At 38.9% G+C, this 18,844-nt stretch overlaps 2 protein-coding genes across 2 annotated transcripts; both read right to left on the bottom strand.

The window, feature by feature from the left end:
• Nucleotides 1-230: 230 nt before the first annotated feature.
• LOC120566590 (zinc finger protein OZF-like) lies at nucleotides 231-5,642 on the bottom strand. Its single transcript, XM_039813106.1, has 2 exons — nucleotides 5,579-5,642; nucleotides 231-604 (listed from the first exon to the last, which is right to left on the bottom strand). Exons 1-2 carry the CDS (start codon nucleotides 5,640-5,642, stop codon nucleotides 231-233), a joined length of 438 nt encoding a protein of 145 aa, XP_039669040.1.
• Nucleotides 5,643-6,281: 639 nt separating this feature from the next.
• LOC120566855 (protein NLRC3-like) lies at nucleotides 6,282-17,321 on the bottom strand. Its single transcript, XM_039813517.1, has 7 exons — nucleotides 16,918-17,321; nucleotides 14,442-14,733; nucleotides 11,797-13,570; nucleotides 11,526-11,699; nucleotides 11,070-11,243; nucleotides 8,486-8,532; nucleotides 6,282-8,379 (listed from the first exon to the last, which is right to left on the bottom strand). Exons 1-7 carry the CDS (start codon nucleotides 16,987-16,989, stop codon nucleotides 7,772-7,774), a joined length of 3,141 nt encoding a protein of 1,046 aa, XP_039669451.1. The 5' UTR covers nucleotides 16,990-17,321; the 3' UTR covers nucleotides 6,282-7,771.
• Between the last annotated feature and the right edge of the window lie 1,523 nt (nucleotides 17,322-18,844).

Consider the following 18,844-nt stretch of genomic DNA (forward strand, 5'->3'; position numbering starts at 1 on the left):
TGCATCGCCTTGTGCACACTCTGACTGAAACATAATTGAATCCAGTAATGAGTTGAAAGCAGTACTAAGGCTGTCATTGTCAACGTCCACTTGGATATTAAAATCACCTACAAGAAGTACTTGGTCTGATTTAAGGACTAAACATGATAAAAACTCTGAGAATTCAGATAAAAATTCAGAATACAATACACCAACAGGCTTCCCGATGAACTAAAAGCCTTGCTACCCTCTTAACACACATACGGTTTCTCTCCGGCCTGACTGCGCTGATCCAAGGCGTATTCCCGGGAAAACATCTTCTTACAGATCTCGCACCAATATGGCTTCTCTCCAGAGTGAATATGAAGGTGACGAATCAGCGTTCCTCGCCATCCGAACGCTTGCCCACACTCGTCGCAGCTGTGTGGCTTCCAGCCCTTGTGAATGCACTTATGGTTGGTTAGCTCACCTCTGGATGTGAACGCTGTGTCACACTCGTCCCAGCCGTGCACTCTCTCTCCCGTGTGAATGTTCTGGTGGTTTTGGAAGTGACCCTTGTAAAGGAAAGTGGCTCCGCACTCGCTGCAGGTGAAGCGTTTCTCTCCGCTGTGAGTCAGCTGATGGGCTTTTAGGTGAGTGTTGCGTTTGAAGGTTTCACCATGTTGGAGACTGTTCTCATAGTTCAGTTATTGGTCCCTGTTTTACATGTTTTTTTACGCTCTTTATTGATCCCTAATGGGGAAATTATGATGTACACTCTGCTGGAATCCACTACACACATGCTCAGGTCCTATACATGCACTAATGGAGGGATGTCAGACTGGGGGGGGGGGAGGTTGCGACTACTGAACAGGGTGGTGCAGCGTTATGATTGTCTCTCAATTTGATGAAGTTATTAATGCACACATTCATAACTTTATTACTATTGATAAAATATCTTTGAGATATTGCTTATAATTGAATCTGTACCTTCCTAATTGCCAATACATGTTATTATTGTGGGTGGATTTTGACAGCAGTGTTTTATAGAAGAGAGAAGTTTGACATATAAAACCAAAGTTTGGTGGATGGTGTTAAACCAAAACAGGCAGTAGTGGAGCAAGAGGAGGCAGTTTGACCTGGATGAAAATAAGTTCTAATTCAGTAATACATTTTAAGTCATTAAACTTCAATCCAAATATTTATAATATATCAAAGTCACAATACGTCTGTCTGAGTGCTACTCGAGGTTTGGGGATCTAAAGGTTGAAGGAATCCGAGGCGAAACTCGAGAGGGTAACGTTTAAAAAGCCTTTAATATCTACGTGGCGATAAAGTCATTCGAACATACATACGTGTTCCAGCACAGAATGATCACATGGTCAATATTTATAGGTAAAAAGTCACGTGACAGACCAACGGAGCAGAGGACATCTCACGTCATAAGTTAAACATAATATAAGGGTAAAACAGCAAGACACAAGCAGAAACATATATATCATCAAACCTCTTAACCTTTAGACAGAGCAGACTAAGTATGGAAGTCAATCTTTTTCCTCTGTTTTAGAAATTAAACAGCCATTGGATTTCTAGCACTGAATATTTAGTAGAGGGGAAGGAGGAGGGATCACGGAGGAGCGAGGAGGGATCACGGAGGAGCAAGGAGGGATCATGGAGGAGGGATCATGGAGGAGGAAGGAGGGATCAACGAGGAGGGAGGAGGGACCATGGAGGAGGGAGGAGGGATCAACGAGGAGGGAGGAGGGATCATGGAGGAGGGAGGAGGAATCAACGAGGAGGGATCATAGAGGAGCGAGGAGGGATCATGGAGGAGGAAGGAGGAGCGAGGATGGAGGAGGGATCATGGAGGAGTGAGGATGAATCATGGAGGAGGGAGGAGGAGCGAGGAGCGAGGAGGGATCATAGAGGAGGGAGGAGGAGCGAGGAGCGAGGAGGGATCATAGAGGAGTGAGGAGGGATGATAGAGGAGCGAGGAGGGATCACAGAGGAGCGAGGAGGGATCATAGAGGAGCGAGGAGGGATCATGGAGGAGGGAGGAGGGATCATAGAGGAGCTATGAGCCAGGATACAGAGAGCAGTCTTCCTGGAAGCCGTGCAACTGAAGGAGTTGTTAACTCGCCCAAACAGCTGACGGATTCATGTAACTTCAGAGGAAAGGACGTCTCTCTCTCCCTCTCTCTCTCCATCTCTCTCTCCATCTCTCTCTGTCTCTCTCCATCTCTCTCTCTCTCTGACTTGCCCTTTCAGAATAAGAGCTCTAGTTCCTGTCTGGTTTTAGAGAGACCTCCGCTGGACTCAGTAAGGTATTACCAGGTAAACATCTCTTACTGCTGATGATTCAGAAATCATACTAAACATATTTAAACAATAATATGAAATAAACAAATAATAAATACAGACACAAACAACACATGAAGTGATTTCCCCTGTTTAATATCTCTGTTGATTAATGCTGATAAAAAGGCAACATGTCCTTCAACACGGTTACCATAGCAACACACTGCCCAACTTTTAGAGATGAACGTTCCCCTGGGCTCAAACTTCGTTGTTTATAACTTTATATTCAATATATTTAGTTTTGACAGCTTTAAATGTGTCATAGTGAATAAATAAGGGAGAGTTAGACTCCATGTAGGAAGCAGAGAACAGAGACGGCTGGAGAAAGGAAATCAACTTGAGCTGTTTGATCAGGTCATCAGCAACATGTACATCTATCTTCCATGTCAACAACAGAGACACAGGAACAACAAAAAAAGACTAAGGTCTCACCCACCCCTTGCTATTGCGCCAAATGTTTAGTCCATCTGCACACATTTTGTTTTCATTAGTTCAGTTGAGCATCTGGTGGAGCGCAAACTTCTGCTGTAGAAATGTCTTTCTCCAAGAAAGCCAAATCATGCTACCAAAAAAGAAAGGAAAGACAGGAGAAGGAGAGAAAACTAAATGAGGGGAAACAATTGGTAACTGACTTCTTTTCAAAGAAAGGTGAGCAAAAACTAGAAAACGAAATCCATGGTGCTAAACTGCTTGAATATCTCCGTGACTGTTAGTTCAAAAAACGGACTGAGACAACCCATTGAAAGAGCAGAACATACACTTTCAAATGATAATTTGGTTATACATGTAATCTGAGGTAAAGGCTAAATAAATAAACTACACTAACAATGCTGTTTGCACACAACACACCATTATAATAGCCTAATTTGAAACATGTTTAATTTAAAATTAATAGGCTATAATGTCTATAATTAGCAATAATAGGCTAATCATTGTCATAGGTAGCTTGGTAGCTAATCGGTAGATACATATCATGTCAACATTACACAGTTTCAGAAACTGTCACTGTCACTAAAGCAAACCAAGTAACACTAACATCTTAGTGTGTTTTATTATTTATATTATTCTATATATATAGAGGGGTTTGAGGAACATGGGTGCCCATCAGGACTTTTTGTTCATCAGGATCTTGTGCTACGCCCCTGGGAACAACACAGTTAAAGAAGCAACAAAAACGTTGAGAAAGGTGATTACAAGTTTAAAAAAATGAAACTTCAACATTCAAAAACAACCAGAACTTGTCAACAGCAACAGTAACGTGACAAAAAAGGATCAAAAACACTAAAAACTTCAACAGAAGAAAGAAAAATGAAGCATGAGAAACTTACATTTCCCATCATGCACCTCCCCCTCTGTGCTGCTGAGTCTCTCCACCAGATGGAGACTAATCTCTTTAAACTGATTTCAAATGTTGATTTCATCAGAGTTCAACCTTTAAACATCCGCAGCTTCCAATAAAGAAAACAAAAGAACATTTATATATATCACATATTTAAATATATCATTCATTAGCTTACAACTATTACATCCTCTCAACTAGAGTCACCATGAGTCATCATTTCTACACATTTTACTCCTAAATTAGGTTTCAGTTCATATAAATGAGTTTTAATTTACCATAAATTCACAAATGAAGTTAAACTATAGGTAGATGGGAATGAAGTTGATGTTACACAGAACTGCTGTCTGCCTGTCTGTCCGTCTGTCTGTCTGTCTTTTAGAGATAAACATTGCAGTGCTCTACCTTTGTTTACAACTTTATATTCAATATACTTAGTTCAAACATCGACAAAATAAAAATATTATATAATAATAATAAAAAATATGTGATATGCTAGATCATGCTAGTAGTATGAATCTTGAAACTTAATGGGTGACTTCAATATAGATTGGAATTATTCTGACTGACCTAGGAAAATCAAATTAATGAGCACAGCAATGGCATGTGGATTATCAAAGGTGATTAATAAACCGACTAGAATATGTATAAAAAGGGATGGCACTCAATCAGCTTCCTGTATTGACCACATGTTTATAAATAGACTAGAACTTTGCTCAAATTGCTTATCCATGCTGATTAGTTGTAGTGACCATAATCTTATTGCAATTGTAAGGAAAACAAAAGTTGCTAAATCGGGTCCAAAAGTAATAATGAGAAGGTAATTTAGAAGATTCAATCTATTACAATATGAAGATGGTGTCAGAAATGCAAACTCATCAGAGGTATTTCTACAAAGAAAATTACAGAAATAAAACATGATAGTAAACAATTATGGAATACATTGAATGATATATTAAGAGGAAATAATAAATCAACTCCAGCTTATTTAGAAAATGAAGATGGATTTTTTTACTAAACCAAGTGATATAGCAAATCATCTTAACGATTATTTCATAAATCAAATAAATAATCTTAAAAATACTACACAGCCACACAAGATAGATTTATCAAATACATTGATAAAAAAAAAGATGATGGAAGGTAAAACATGTAGCTTTAAAGTGTAAAGTGCAGGTTAACCACCACAACCAATTTATTATGTAAATAATAATATGCTCAATATGCATGTATTTAAACATTTCTGTCTTAAAATGCGTTAAAATAACATTTATTGGGGTTTCTTCAAAGGTAGCATGTTTTTTACAGTAACTGGGTGATGATGTCATAAGAGGGAGTAGCAACCCATAGCAGGCACATAGACAGGCCAACAACGGGACAATTTTATCCATTTTCGCCATCTTATCCATCACTAAATTCACTTCTGAGAACGTTTTAGGCGAGAAATTAACTGTTTAGATTTCAAATATAGGCAGTCTTCCTTGAACTTCCTTCAAAGTTTTCAGAGTTGAGAAGCTCCATGAAGTAACGCGACAACCAGCAGCGCCTGCCCCGGCCGCTGGCTCGTCACTTGGACAGTCTCGCTCGGACACCCCGCTGTAAACCGGAGGTCTCTCAGACCGCTCTCGTAGATAAGAGGCTTTTATTTGACCGTTGACGGATCGTTTGTTTAAATATCACAACACATGTCCATCGTAAGATTAACGGGAACCTGTGGTTAACTGTCTTTTCGGAGTTAAACTCAACAAGCACCTGACAACCTCGTTGGCCAGCCGTCTTTCACACATACACACGGCCACACACACACACACACACACACGGCCACACACACAAACACACAGGGCCGCAGCGCAGCAGGCAGAAGAGAGAGTGGGTCACAGAGGCAGCAGTAAAATCAGCCCGCTTCGTAGCCACAAACCTCACCCAGGCACCAATCAGCCGTTTGTCCTAGTGGACCCTCTGCCCTGTTTCTGATGTATTCGTACATCCCGCAAAAACACAATAGTTTACCATTTTAGCTAGGCCTCCAATATAACTGCTAGCCTACTAGCCATTACTAACGGTAACTCTAGTCTTGGAGTCACTCTTATGACGTCACACCCCGCCTAGTGGAAGGGAGGGGGAGTGCTTAAAACCACTGTAAAAAATACCTACTTTTCATAATATATTCAGCATTTTGATATAAAAAGCCATAAAAAACAATGGTGGGCAGCTCTAATCTTTATGTTTAATAAGCACATTGCTTAACTTCATGAAAAATTTTACTTGCAATTTACACTTTAAATTCAAGAGTGTCAGTGGTTCTAGAGTGGAATTACTTCTGATGAATTGTAAAAACAAACCACCTGGTGTTGACTATCTTGAATATAAGTTGCCAATAGTTTCAATCATTGCTCCTACTATTGGTCATATAATTAATATGTGTTTTACGGAAAATATATTTTCGCAAGCATGGAAAATATATAAAGTTGTGCCAATACCTAAAAATAAGAAAATGCCTTTCTCTGGATCAAACAGTAGACCAATAAGTTTATTACCAATTCTCGGTAAAATAATGGAAAGAATTGTCTATGAACAGATTCAGTCTTATTTTTTAAATAATAATTTAATTACACATTTTCAGCTTGCATGTAGAGGAAAACACTCAACAGCCACTGCCTTGACTCAGATGGTTGATGACTGGTTCAAGAATATGGAGGAGAGGAAAATAATAGGTGTTGTAATGCTTGATTTCACTGCAGGATCTGATATAATTGACCACCACTTTTCACTGTATCACTGTTTAAAAAACTGGAATATTATGTTTTTTCACGAACTACATTATTATGGATGAAAAGTTATTTGACAGACAGAAGACAATTAGTTTACTTTAATGGAAGCTTTTCAAAGGGATGTTGTCTTGGACCGCTCCTCTACACAATCTTTACCAATGATCTTCCATCTGTTTTAGATAAAGCAAGCATTTCAATGTTTGCTGATAATTCCACTATATATTTAGGCAGAACTGATATTGTTGATTTAAATACAAAACTACAGAGAGAGCTACAGCCAGTGGTAGACTGGATAAGGAGCAACAAATGGATTCTCAGTGTATCTAAAACTACCTGTTCAGCGGTTGGAACTCATTTTTCTACATTGAACAATACTGGCACAAAGGACAATTGGGCAGCCAGATATCAACTCAAAATAAAATCAATGAGACAATCACATTAACCATAGTGTTAGGACAGACATGTTCAGAAACTGGTAACTAAAATGGGCAATTTATTAAAAGGTGTGCACAAAACTTTATACCACAGACCGTTAAACAGTACTTCATGCTTTGTTTTATTCAAACCTTGATTACTGCCTTGTGGTTTGGTCCAGCACTTCAATAATTAATATAAAAACACTCCAAGTGATTCAGAATAAAGTGGCACATGTGGTTCTCTCATGTGGGTTTAGATCAAATGTTGATAAAATGCATGAAAGCCTCATGGTTTAAAGTTAAAAATAGATTTGTGTATTCACTAATGATTTTTTTACATAATGTTACAACAAACAAAACACCTTTTACTTTATATACAAAACTATCTTTAAGTATGGATACACATCATTATCCAACAAGGCATGCAGTAGGAGGTAGTTTTATTTTACCTAAAGTGAAAACCAAATCAATTCAACGTTCAGTTAGGTTCAGAGCAATGTGTGAATGGAACTCTCTCCCAAAAACTATCAAACAACAAAACACTCAGTATGGTTTTAAAAAATCACTTAAGAAATTTTACCTTCAAAGATGTTTCAATATTTAATATCAACTTAGAGAGATTCTGATATAGGGCTTTTCGTTATATCTTATTTTTTTAAATAGATCTATTCGGAGTAGTGTAATTTATTTATCTATTTTTTTGTGTGTGATTAATTGCGTTAACTGTAAAGTATGATTTGTATTTTCAAATGTTGTGTAATGTGAAGTAAGGTCTTTGTGTGTATGGTGTGTAAAGGGATGAAGTAAATGGTGTTGTCACAAAATAGATTGTAGGACCCCAGGAAGAATAGCTTTTAGTTTATGCTGAAGCTAATGGGAGCCAAATAAATCATACAAACAAACAAAAACCCACATTCTCCTCACTAACATCAGCTGATGATCCTGATCAGGCTGAACTGTCTGGTTCTCTTCACAGGAGGAGACTCTCCGTCCTCCACAGGACACAGAGACACTGAGGAACCCTCTGACCAGAACCTAAACCCAAACCCAGGATAGAGAGGTTGAGTGAATGTGGTGTTGAACGTGTAGATGTGGATCAGTGAGTTAGAGGAGACTGTGTAGAAGGACAGAGAGCCAGCAGGACAGTCCACATACACTGCTATTGTATCAGAAACAGAGGAGGAGGAGAGAGGGAGGTCTGTTTCTCTGTTATTGTGCCAGACAGAGTAACCACGGTCAGAGCAGCTCAGACTCCAGGACTGATCATTACGTCCAAACAAACAGTCATCTCTGTTTCCTCTCTTGCCGATTCCTCTGTAACTCACTGATATATCAACAACTCCTCTCCTCTCAACCTCCCAGTAACAGCGACCAGTCAGACCATCTCTACACAGCAGCTGAGGATACGAGGAGTTAAACCTCTCTGGATGATCAGGATATGGCTGCTGCTGCTTCACCCATGTCACCTTCCTGTTGTTGTCAGACAGTTTGAGGTATCTGTTTGCTGTGTTTGTGTCGAGTGTGAGTTCACAAGAATCTGATGGAGAGAACGAGACACAACACAATCAGCACTTTGATGATGACATCAGAGGGTTGAATGAGTGATGTCACAGTTCCATGAATGAAATGTAAAACAGACTTACACTTCCTCAGACCTGGTCTCAACCATCTGACTCCAGCAGGCTCCACCCTGAAAGGAGGAGGGGAGGGGGCATTACATCACTCTCACACATTAATATACACTGATGAAGGAACAGTCTGAAAGCTGGAGAAATACATCTCAAAAGTCCTGTCCTGAGGTCAGTAGGTTCAAGGTCAAGTTTTAATGTACATGGACCTTTCTCTGTAGAGATTAAAAAAGCTTGTGAAACATCAACCCTGTCGTCTACAGTCAAACTATAAACATCAGTTTTTTTCAGGACAAACTGGGCTATTAGAATATTTGTGTTGCAGTGAGGTCACTTGAATTTAAAAAAAAGGTTCTAGGACCATAAAGAAAAAATTAATAAATAAAACAGAACATGAATCTCACAGATATGTATTGATATGACACAGAGCAATACATGCTAAGCCAATCTCCTGTCTAAAACACTTCTCATATGTCTTGGGAGTCAAACTGTGAAGAAATAAACTTAAACTATTTACATTTCTTCAAAAAAGGCCCAAACTTATGCCAAAACTCAAAACAGTGATGCTATTCTACTCTATAGAATGGTTTACAATGGTAAGTTATTTTTTATTTAACCAGGTAGGCTGTTTAGAACAAGTTCTCATTTGCAACGACGATCTGGCTAAGAAAGCGTGAGACAACATACAGTTTCACATTCAATACAATACAGGAGTACAAAAATGTGAAAGTGATCTGGTGATAACAGTATAGATTAATAGACAGTCTGTATCACCGCTAAAGGGTCAAAATATAGATATTACAAAATGTGGACCAGTTAGTGATTTAGAACAGTTATAACACAATAAACATAGACAGTCTGTATAAGCTAAAACACAGTGAAGAGCAAATATACAGTTAGTGCAGGTTGTGGTCTAGATAGTGATGTAGATAAGAAATAACACAGTAAACCTGAAAGTCCGTCTATGAAAATGCTGAATGTAGTAATGAGTCAATATACAGTTAGTGCAAGTATTACATAATTCTATAATATACATAAGAGTAGAAAATATCAATCAATATACAGAAGAGTAAATGAGTTGTGCAAAAGGGCAAGTGCAGATGTGCATCTGAGCAAAAAAATGCAGTGGGACATGACAGAGATAGTGGAATTAGGCTGTGCAAACAGGGTGTTCAAAAACCAGTGCACCAATGATGGATAATGGTAATACATGATCTTTGGTCACATCTTACTATTCTGACTTTGAGTGATCAACAATCTTTGTTGTCCCTCGGATGACGTATTGACAGCCTTATATGGGCCTAATATGTGACGGACCTGCCTTCCATTTGTTTATAAGGAAAAAACATGCAGCTCCCAAAGCATCATGGTAAACAAAATGGATGGTTGGCATCAGAGCTAGCAGCAATCGGCGGCCGAAAATTCATAAATTATGGACAGAAAGTGGATCAATCTTGGATGTAAGAGTTTGGATTTATTGCTGAAAGACACCAAAAAAAGGTACAAGTTCCAGGCTGGATAGAAAACCTCCTGTAGACACCAAAGACACCCTCGTGACGGCCAGATTGTTAGCTGGAAAATACGGCTCCAGCTCTTATGGCTGTGAAATGATTAAAATATCAATCGGAGATGCCATTTTTCACTGTTTTATGTCATATATGACAAGCTCGGGTGGATACGGTTATATATGCAAGTGATGCATTATCTTATTTATATTATTTATATAAATATGCAATAATTTGCATACAAGAACAGAAATGTGACTGTTAGATAAAGCAAGGTTCAAAATTGTATTTATTGTGTTGACAAATTAGAGTCAAAAGTTTTTAAAGAGGGAAGTTTTTATTTTTTTTTATTTATCACCGCATAAATCAGAATATGGTGTCAACAGCATAAAAAAATCCATTTTCACCATGTTTTTAGTTAAACTAAACATTACAGACATGTTTTTTTATCTGTCAGCTGCACGGGCTCACAGCTGTCTACATTGATGTACCGTTACCTGTATGGACACAGATGTTGTCCGTACCGTTATCTGTTGTCCGTACCGTCACCTGTTGTCCGTACCGTCTCTGGTTCTGGCTCTGACCACGGCAACAGTAACTTACTTCAACACAGCTTAAAAATCTCCTGAAAATAATGCCCATCTGGCAAACATATCTATCTCTGCAGTCATCTCAATCATCGAGTCCGGCAATAGGAAATAACACTCTTTTTTCTGTGACCAAATGTTTTGCGGTACTTCAAAAAACAAAGCACCGCTAAATGTTGGGTTAAAATGCGTTGTAACTCGCATTACTGAGATTGTAACGGGTATAATATTACCAACATTGTATTAGTAATTTGTTATATTACTGCGGTACAGCCAAAAGGAATACATTACTGTAATTGCGTTACTTTTGTAATGCGTTACTCCCAACACTGGTGAGGAAATATAAATATTTCTCAAAATGAAAGACAGTTTCTTTAAATGGCAAAGAGCTGTCCAAACTGCAGTGATCTTCAACAACAGGGAATTATCATTTTAGTTGCTGGAAATGTTCTCCTTGGAGACCTCCTACACAAATATATCCTTTTTATGCTCATCAAGTGTTTATACCTAAGAGTGTCCAGTCTCCAGAGTGGATCCTTAAGTCCAGCCGACAGCAGCTTCACTCCTGAGTCTCCTGGATGATTGTAGCTCAGGTCCAGCACTCTCAGATGGGAGGGGTTGGACCTAAGAGCTGAGATGAGAGATGAACAGCCTTCCTCTGAAATCAGACAGCCTGACAGACTGCAGACACACAAAACAAAACACAATCAAACACCCACTAATGTCCATCAACAAATGAACATTACTGGTAGTGCTCTGATTCCTGTCTGATATTTCAAGTTCCAACAACAGAGTGAGATGAAAAAAACTTAAAACACGTTCATGGAAAGAGAGTGAAACTAAATAAACACAACTGTTTGAAATCATACAAACAGAGACAATCTGAGGCGGGATTCAAGTTTATCCATTAATGTAAATCAGGATTTAGGTGACCATCAGTTCAACAGGTTGAGGAATCCTGACCTGAGAGTCTCCAGTTCACAGTGTGGACTCTGGAGTCCAGCCGACAGCAGCTTCCCTCCTGAATCCTGCAGGTCGTTGTTACTGAGGTCCAGCTCTCTCAGACTAGAGGACTCGGAGCTGAGAACTGAGGACAGAGCTTCACAGCTTCTCTCTGACAGGTTACAGCCACTCAGCCTAAGGAGTCGGTAATGAAGAAAAAACAATCAAGAAGTTGAAAAGACAGCAGAGCCTTTAAATTATGATATATGACTCTAACTATTGCTGTACTTACACAGCTTTTTTGGAGGCTTTGACCACTGGCAGCAGCCTCAGAAGAGCCTCCTCTGAAGCAGAGTATTTCTTCAGGTCAAACACATCCAGATCTTCTTCTGATGACAGTAAGATGAAGACCAGAGCTGACCACTGAGCAGGAGACAGTTTATCCGTGGAGAGACTTCCTAAACTCAGGGACCGTTGAATCTCATTAACTAGATGACGATCATTCAGTTCATTCAGACAGTGGAACAGATTGATGCTTCTCTCTGCAGACAGAGCCCCATTGATCTTCTTCTTGATGTACTCAACTGTTTCATGATTGGTCTGTGAGCTACTTCCTGTCTGTGTCAGCAGGCCTCGTAGAAGATTCTGATTGGACTCTAGAGAAAGACCCATGAGGAAGCGGAGAAACAAGTCAAGGTGTCCATTCGTGCTCTGTAAGGCCTTGTCCACAGCATTCTGGTAGAACCGTGCTGATTTGTCCCTGAAAAATCCAGGCCACCAGGAGCTTGACAGCAGGTTGACTCCAGAGTTGGTGAATTTCAGATGGACATAAAGAGCAGCCAGAAACTCCTGAACACTCAGATGGACAAAGCTGAACACCTTGTCCTGGTACAGTTCACTCTCCTCTTTAAAGATCTGCATGAACACTCCTGAGTACATTGAGGCTGCTCTGATATCGATGCCACACTCTGTCAGGTCTGATTCATAGAAGATGAGGTGTCCTTTCTGCAGCTGCTCAAAAGCCAGTTTTCCCAGAGACTCAATCATCTTCCTGGTGTCTGGACTCCAGTGTGAATCTGTCTCAGCTCCTCCATCATACTTGACGTTCTTCTGTTTGGACTGAACCACCAGGAAGTGGATGTACATTTCAGTCAGGGTCTTGGGCAGCTCTGCGCCCTCTCTTTTCTTCAACACCTTCTTTAGAACTTTAGCAGTGATCCAGCAGAAGACTGGGATGTGGCACATGATGTGGAGGCTTCGTGATGTCTTGATGTGGGAGATGATTCCGCTGACCTGTTCCTCATCTCTGAATCTCTTCCTGAAGTACTCCTCCTTCTGTGGGTCAGTGAACCCTCTGACCTCTGTCACCATGTCAACGAACCCAGGAGGGATCTGATTGGCTGCTGCAGGTCGTGTGGTTATCCAGAGGCGAGCAGAGGGAAGCAGATTTCCCCTAATGAGGTTTGTCAGCAGCACATCCACTGAGGTGGACTCTGTAACATCAGTCAGGATTTTAGTGTTGTGGAAGTCCAGAGGAAGTCGACACTCATCCAGACCGTCAAAGATGAACACTACCGGGAACTCTTCAAACCTGCAGATTCCTGCTTCTTTGGTTTCACTAAAGAAGTGATGAACAAGTTCCACCAAGCTGTACCTTCTCTCTTTCAACATATTCAGCTCTCTGAAGGTGAATGGAAATGTGAACTGGATGTTGCGGTTGGCTTTGCCTTCAACCCAGTCAAGAGTGAACTTCTGTGTTAAGACTGTTTTCCCGATGCCAGCCACTCCCTTTGTCATCACTGTTCTGATTGGTTCATCTCTTCCAGGTGGGGTTTTAAATATGTCTTCACATGTGATGGTTGTTTCTGGTCTGTCTGGTTTCCAGGATGCTGTTTCAATCTGTCTGACCTCATGTTCAGCAGTGACCCCTCCCTCTGTGAGGTAGATCTCTGTGAACATCTGATTCAGACGGGTTTTGTTTCCTGCTTTTGCAATTCCCTCAGACACACGTTGTAACGTCTTAAGTAAGTTGGATTTGACTTTGCGTTGGCACAAAGCAAGAATCTCTGAATGAATAAAATAATGAAATCAAAGAGGGTTTGTTCTTGTGAATGTGAGTGTGCACATTCCTGTATTTATAAAATCTATTGAGTCTATTTGACGACGACGTCCTGAATATGTTAACTATTGTAAAATTACTTAGTATTCCTTAAAAACAACAAGATGTTGGGTGTCTCAGTCATACATCTATGAACTCTTCATTATCCAAATAAACCAGAAGGTATATGACTTAATTACAGAGGGAATTAATATTGCCCAAGCAATATCTTACAGTGACATCAGTTTGTGCACATTTTTAGCAGCAGAGTAAACAAAAGAGTCAGACTTTGATTCATCCTTTGTTGATATCGGAAACACTTTAAATTTAGTTTCTCTTGTAGATGTTTTGGTTGCTTGTTCTGTTGTTGGCAACAAAATATATATCTTTGTAGATGGGAGAGGGAGACATTGGTAACAAAGCTAATGTTTGTTGAAGACTGTGATATATCAGTTTGATCTTTGGTACATCCATTTTATTTTTATTCATAATTTAAAAAAATGCTGCACCCACCCTTTGGGACCCCCTCCCTGAACACATCAGACAGTCAAGCAACTTACCATCCTTCAAACAGGCCCTCGAAATTCACCTCTTTGAACTTGTTTTTTCCTGTTAACAGACTTTCCCAGTTTTTCCTCCTTTTCATTGCCCACCTCTCATGCTTTGCCTGTGCTTATCCATGCACATGCATGTTTCTTTTCTTTTGTTTGTTATGTAACTTTGTCTATGTATCTTGTTTGTTTGTTGTATCTATGTAAACCAAAACTTTAAAGCATCTTAGAAAAGCACTATGAAATACATTTATTATTCTTAATATTATTATAATGATTATGACTTACCTGCAGGTTCTGAGTTGTTGAATTCTCCATGACATGATAACTTCTTCACTAGGTCATTTTGATTGATATTCACTAAAACTATTCTGGTCACATTAATAGTGTTTATACAGTAGGTCTGGAACATCACATCCACTGTGTTCTCCCTGTTTTCACTCTCCAGTTTACTCTTTGGGATTGCTGGGAAGTCTTTTAGGGCTCCCTGCAGGTGCCACTTAAATTTCCCAAAGTCCTCAGCTCCCAAGTCTTCTAAAATTCCCAAGATGACTTTTTTAGGTGTCTCCATCTTTCGTCCCTGCAAAGATCCAAAAGACACCAAAAAGAAAAATCGTAACTTAACTTTTTTTGGGAGTTAAAAAATACCAAATTATCAAACAGACCAGTTTTGTAGATTGTTATGATTACATTTGTGTAAACAAATAATAATGTAAGATTCATTCATGGATCATTATATAATGGTAATTAATAAACCAAAAGTAAAGATTCTACATTAGTTCCATTAGACTTCAGTGTTTCATCTGATACAGTGGATCACTTTATCGTACTTGAGAGACTCAGGCAGTGGATGGACATGTTTGGATCAGCTCTGGAGTGGTTTTCTTCTTACCTTTCAGACAGGAGTTTTTCAGTTATTGTTCATTACTATGCTCTGTCATCTAAATCTATGGCTCGAGGTTCTGTCCTGAGACCGATGCTGTTTGCTTTATACATTCAGCTCTGGTTTCTCTTGGTCAAATAAAAAGTAATTTAAAAGATATCTCCACAGAATCAGAATTGACTTTAGTGTCATTGTAAGGATGAATGAATGAACAACACACAGCACAATACACACGATCCACACCCCCTATCTCTGTCTATCTCGCATCTCTCTCTCTCTCTCTCTCCCTCTCTCTGTCTGTCTCTCTTTCAATTTTTCAATTGAAATTCAAATGGGCTTTATTAGTAGTTAAGTTTTGATAACAATGTTGCCAAAGCATCAACATCTATTTGTTTGTCAAATATAAAAACAATAGTTTTTAAGCAACATGAAGAAGAAAAGATATAAAGACATAGTAATATGTAACATTAGATATTATAAATATTCAGTTATTTGATATTATCATTTGATCTGTTAACCTGGTTTACTGCATTAACATCCTCCTGTGGAGCCCCTGCAGGGTTGAGGGGGGCCCCTACATTTGGTTCATGTTCAGATGTTAACACTTACTGATAAATGGGTCAAAGCAAAAACAAATCTTATTTTAAGAGTCATAACCACCAGAACAAAAGTGTAAATGTATAATTCTACGACTTTTAGACACATCTACAGATCTGAGAGGGTGGAAGTGACAAAAATTAACTGATGAAAATGGAATAATGGAAATGCATACGAATTAAAAAATGTGAGTAATAGATGATTTGATGAACTTGATTGACATTTTATTTGAAAGAGTGTTGCTCTGAGTGATCCATTTTCCCATTGATCCCAGTGAGCCATTGATATAACTGAAATGTTATGTTGATACAATTTAAAGCATATGTGTGTTATGGTTACATGATTTTGAGTTGTTTAATAAAACAAAAAGACAAGCAATCTGGAACCACACAGGACCTGCTGCATCTTCATTGCTTCTTGTTTGGGATTTTTTTGCAGGTGTATTTCATCAGAAGTTGGAGAAGGCTAATAACTCATTCAAAACTAATGTCTCAATCAATAATAGATGCACAGTATATTGTACTGTATCTGTGCTGTGCATAGCGTTGTGAATTAGTTATTATTTTATGTATAGAGGTATTGGGCTAACTCCAAAACCTACAATTCCTAATTTTTCCTGTCTGTGCACATCCCTGATCTCAACTGAAGACAAAGCTAAAATAATCTTAAAGTCTTTTCTCTCAGATGTTTTGTACATATTTGTGTCTCCCTGCTGAGGTTCCAGAAAGTCATCTGCAGTTTGAGTCCCAACATGGCCGCTGTACGACAGCTGTGGTGATTAAAATGAAAGCCTATCTGTTTCATCAAGAGGCGTTAGAGACGACTGAGACTATGTAACCTGTGACCCAGGTATGCTGGTTTCCCCTGATCAGACAGGTTGGTCATGTTAGCTGTGTCTCTGTTAGTAATCATAGTCTCAACTATTGTTTCCTGTCAGCTTCAGACTGAGCTCAACAGAGAGGAAATAATCCATTCTCACAAACACACAGACACAACTGTTTTGATTGTTTACACTTTCTACAATGTTTTAGTAGTTTAACTACATTTTCCTAACGATATTTACACACTTTTACTGAAGTAACATTTTCACTTCAGGACTTTTGTACTTTTTTTGATACAGTGTGGTATTAGTACTTTTACTGCAGTAATCTGAATACTTCTTCCAGCGCTTCTTAAAAAAAATATAATGCTTTTGTAACAAATAAATGTATCAGGTTATAGCCACTGCTCTAGAACTAAAAAATAGCTTTGATATATAATATTAACCAAGCTCAGAACACTTACCTGACACTCTACACCTGGCTGTCCCTGGTCTCCCTGTTCTTCAGTTCTTTCTGTGTCCTTTGCCTGTGACATAGTGACGTTAGTATTTCCTTAAGCACCCATTCTTATAAAAATCTTACCAAATTGTCTTGATATGAGGACTTATTGTACTTACTTGGCGTTTTGGTGTACTGACAAAGGATATTATGTCCCTTTTTCTTTTCTCTGTCATTTAATCTACAACAACACAAATCTTTAACATCAGATGTCTAAATACTAGTTAGGTCCATAGGTACACCACGCGGTCATATTTATAAAATTATCTTGCGTCCTTCACATAAATATTAGGTTTCGTCTGGGACAGAGGATATATATTTAATGGCAGCAAATCCCACTGATCAGCCACTTAAAATCATATTGAGCAAAACACAACCATAACTCTTCAATACTAACCCTAATATCAGTTCAAACTAGGGATGCACCGAATCCAGATTTTTGGGTTTCGGCCGAATACCGAATACCGAATCCTCCTCCCATCCTCAGTCCAATAACACAGTAAACACATTAATGAAGTAAACAATGGCCACAGCCTCTAAAATAGTTGACAACTTAATGTTGAATTCACATCGTAGGAAAACACATCGCTATCACCAGATGAGTAACAATTTGGTTTGGCAAATATTTCGCTAACCAGTGTATGATGAAAGCATGTTGGGTGGGTGAAATTAGAAAGCTAATGTTAGCTAACAAGCTGCAGCCAGCCGTTCGGTCGTTCCATTCCCGCTGTAGGGAGACTGATTTGCCGAGAGAACAGCTGACAGCCCGGGAGAGGCACTGTCTGGTTAACACCAGTTTTTAGCTGTGACTGTCCTTTCTTTGCCGTACCTGAAGTTGCTGCATTTTGGCTGCTGTCTGTAGATTCCTTCATGTCAGAGATGTTCACAAGTCATTTTTTGGAAGTCCAAGTCAAATCTCAAGTCTTTGAGCTCGAGTCCAAGTCAAGTCTCAAGTCTCTGGCCATCTGATCTGTCCCTAACACTGTATTGTTAAATCTTATGAATTTAAAGCATGTATTGTAGCTACCATCCATACAGTACAGTATCAACATCAGTTGTAGGATAATTTTATGGGGTCTACTGTAATGCAATTTGAAGAAACACAAATTAAAAACTCTGTTTCAATTTCATAACTGTATTTTTCAACATGTTGGTATCTGCAAAAAAGAATACATGTTTGTCTGTGTAAAGCCCAACCTCATCATGCTTTAAATGTGTCAGTGTTCAAAGTTTGAGATAAACATCTGTATTGAAAGTTAATACACCAACCATGGTGCAAACATGTGAGAACTGATACTTTCCATATTGCTATTTAACAACAACCTGGTGAAATATTAACCTAAGTATGTCACATCATATGGATACAACTATAAAGATACACTTTGCCTGTTCCCAGTATTAGCACAACACGTTGCGATGGTTAGCTTGTTACCTGTGATGATACAGTATGTGCTAAATGTAACGTCTCTTTCACATTAGCTAGTGACTGACCTACTGTATCTGGGTGCATTTTGAGATGCCAGAAGTCCGACGTTGTTGATCCAGCATCGTTTATCTTTGTGCCACACACCTTGCATGTAGCTGTTGGCTTACTGCCACTGTTTACCAAGTTATTGAAAGCAAAACTAATGACAAAAGGCACAACTCTGGGAGGACTTGGTGTCGCCATCCTCAATGCATTTTTTTATATGTGAGTGCGAGCACATAGGTAAACAAGGTAAGTAATGTTACATTATACTACACTAACATAGCAAACATTTTTGTAACTAATTTATTAATTAATCAGTATCATTTCTATTTGAGAAAAGACAAACTTCATCCAATGTTTAATGTGAATGAAATAGCATTGAACAGCCTCCTTACTACATTCCACAACTAACGTTACTGTAGTG

The sequence above is a fragment of the Perca fluviatilis genome, chromosome 10 (assembly GCF_010015445.1).
Source record: "Perca fluviatilis chromosome 10, GENO_Pfluv_1.0, whole genome shotgun sequence".
Classification (NCBI taxonomy): Eukaryota; Metazoa; Chordata; class Actinopteri; order Perciformes; family Percidae; genus Perca; species Perca fluviatilis.

Bases quoted from the DNA above. Each gene is read 5' to 3' on its own strand.
- LOC120566590 (XM_039813106.1), bottom strand. From the start codon at position 5,642: ATGTACGAATACATCAGAAACAGGGCAGAGGGTCCACTAGGACAAACG. The intron at 605-5,578 runs GTGAGGTTTGTG...CTCACCTAAAAG, and splicing joins AACGGCTGATTGGTGCCTGG to CCCATCAGCTGACTCACAGC.
- LOC120566855 (XM_039813517.1), bottom strand. From the start codon at position 16,989: ATGTCACAGGCAAAGGACACAGAAAGAACTGAAGAACAGGGAGACCAG. The intron at 11,244-11,525 runs GTCAGGATTCCT...GTGTGTCTGCAG, and splicing joins TGTGAACTGGAGACTCTCAG to TCTGTCAGGCTGTCTGATTT. The intron at 8,380-8,485 runs GTAAGTCTGTTT...TCTCTCCATCAG, and splicing joins GAGACCAGGTCTGAGGAAGT to ATTCTTGTGAACTCACACTC.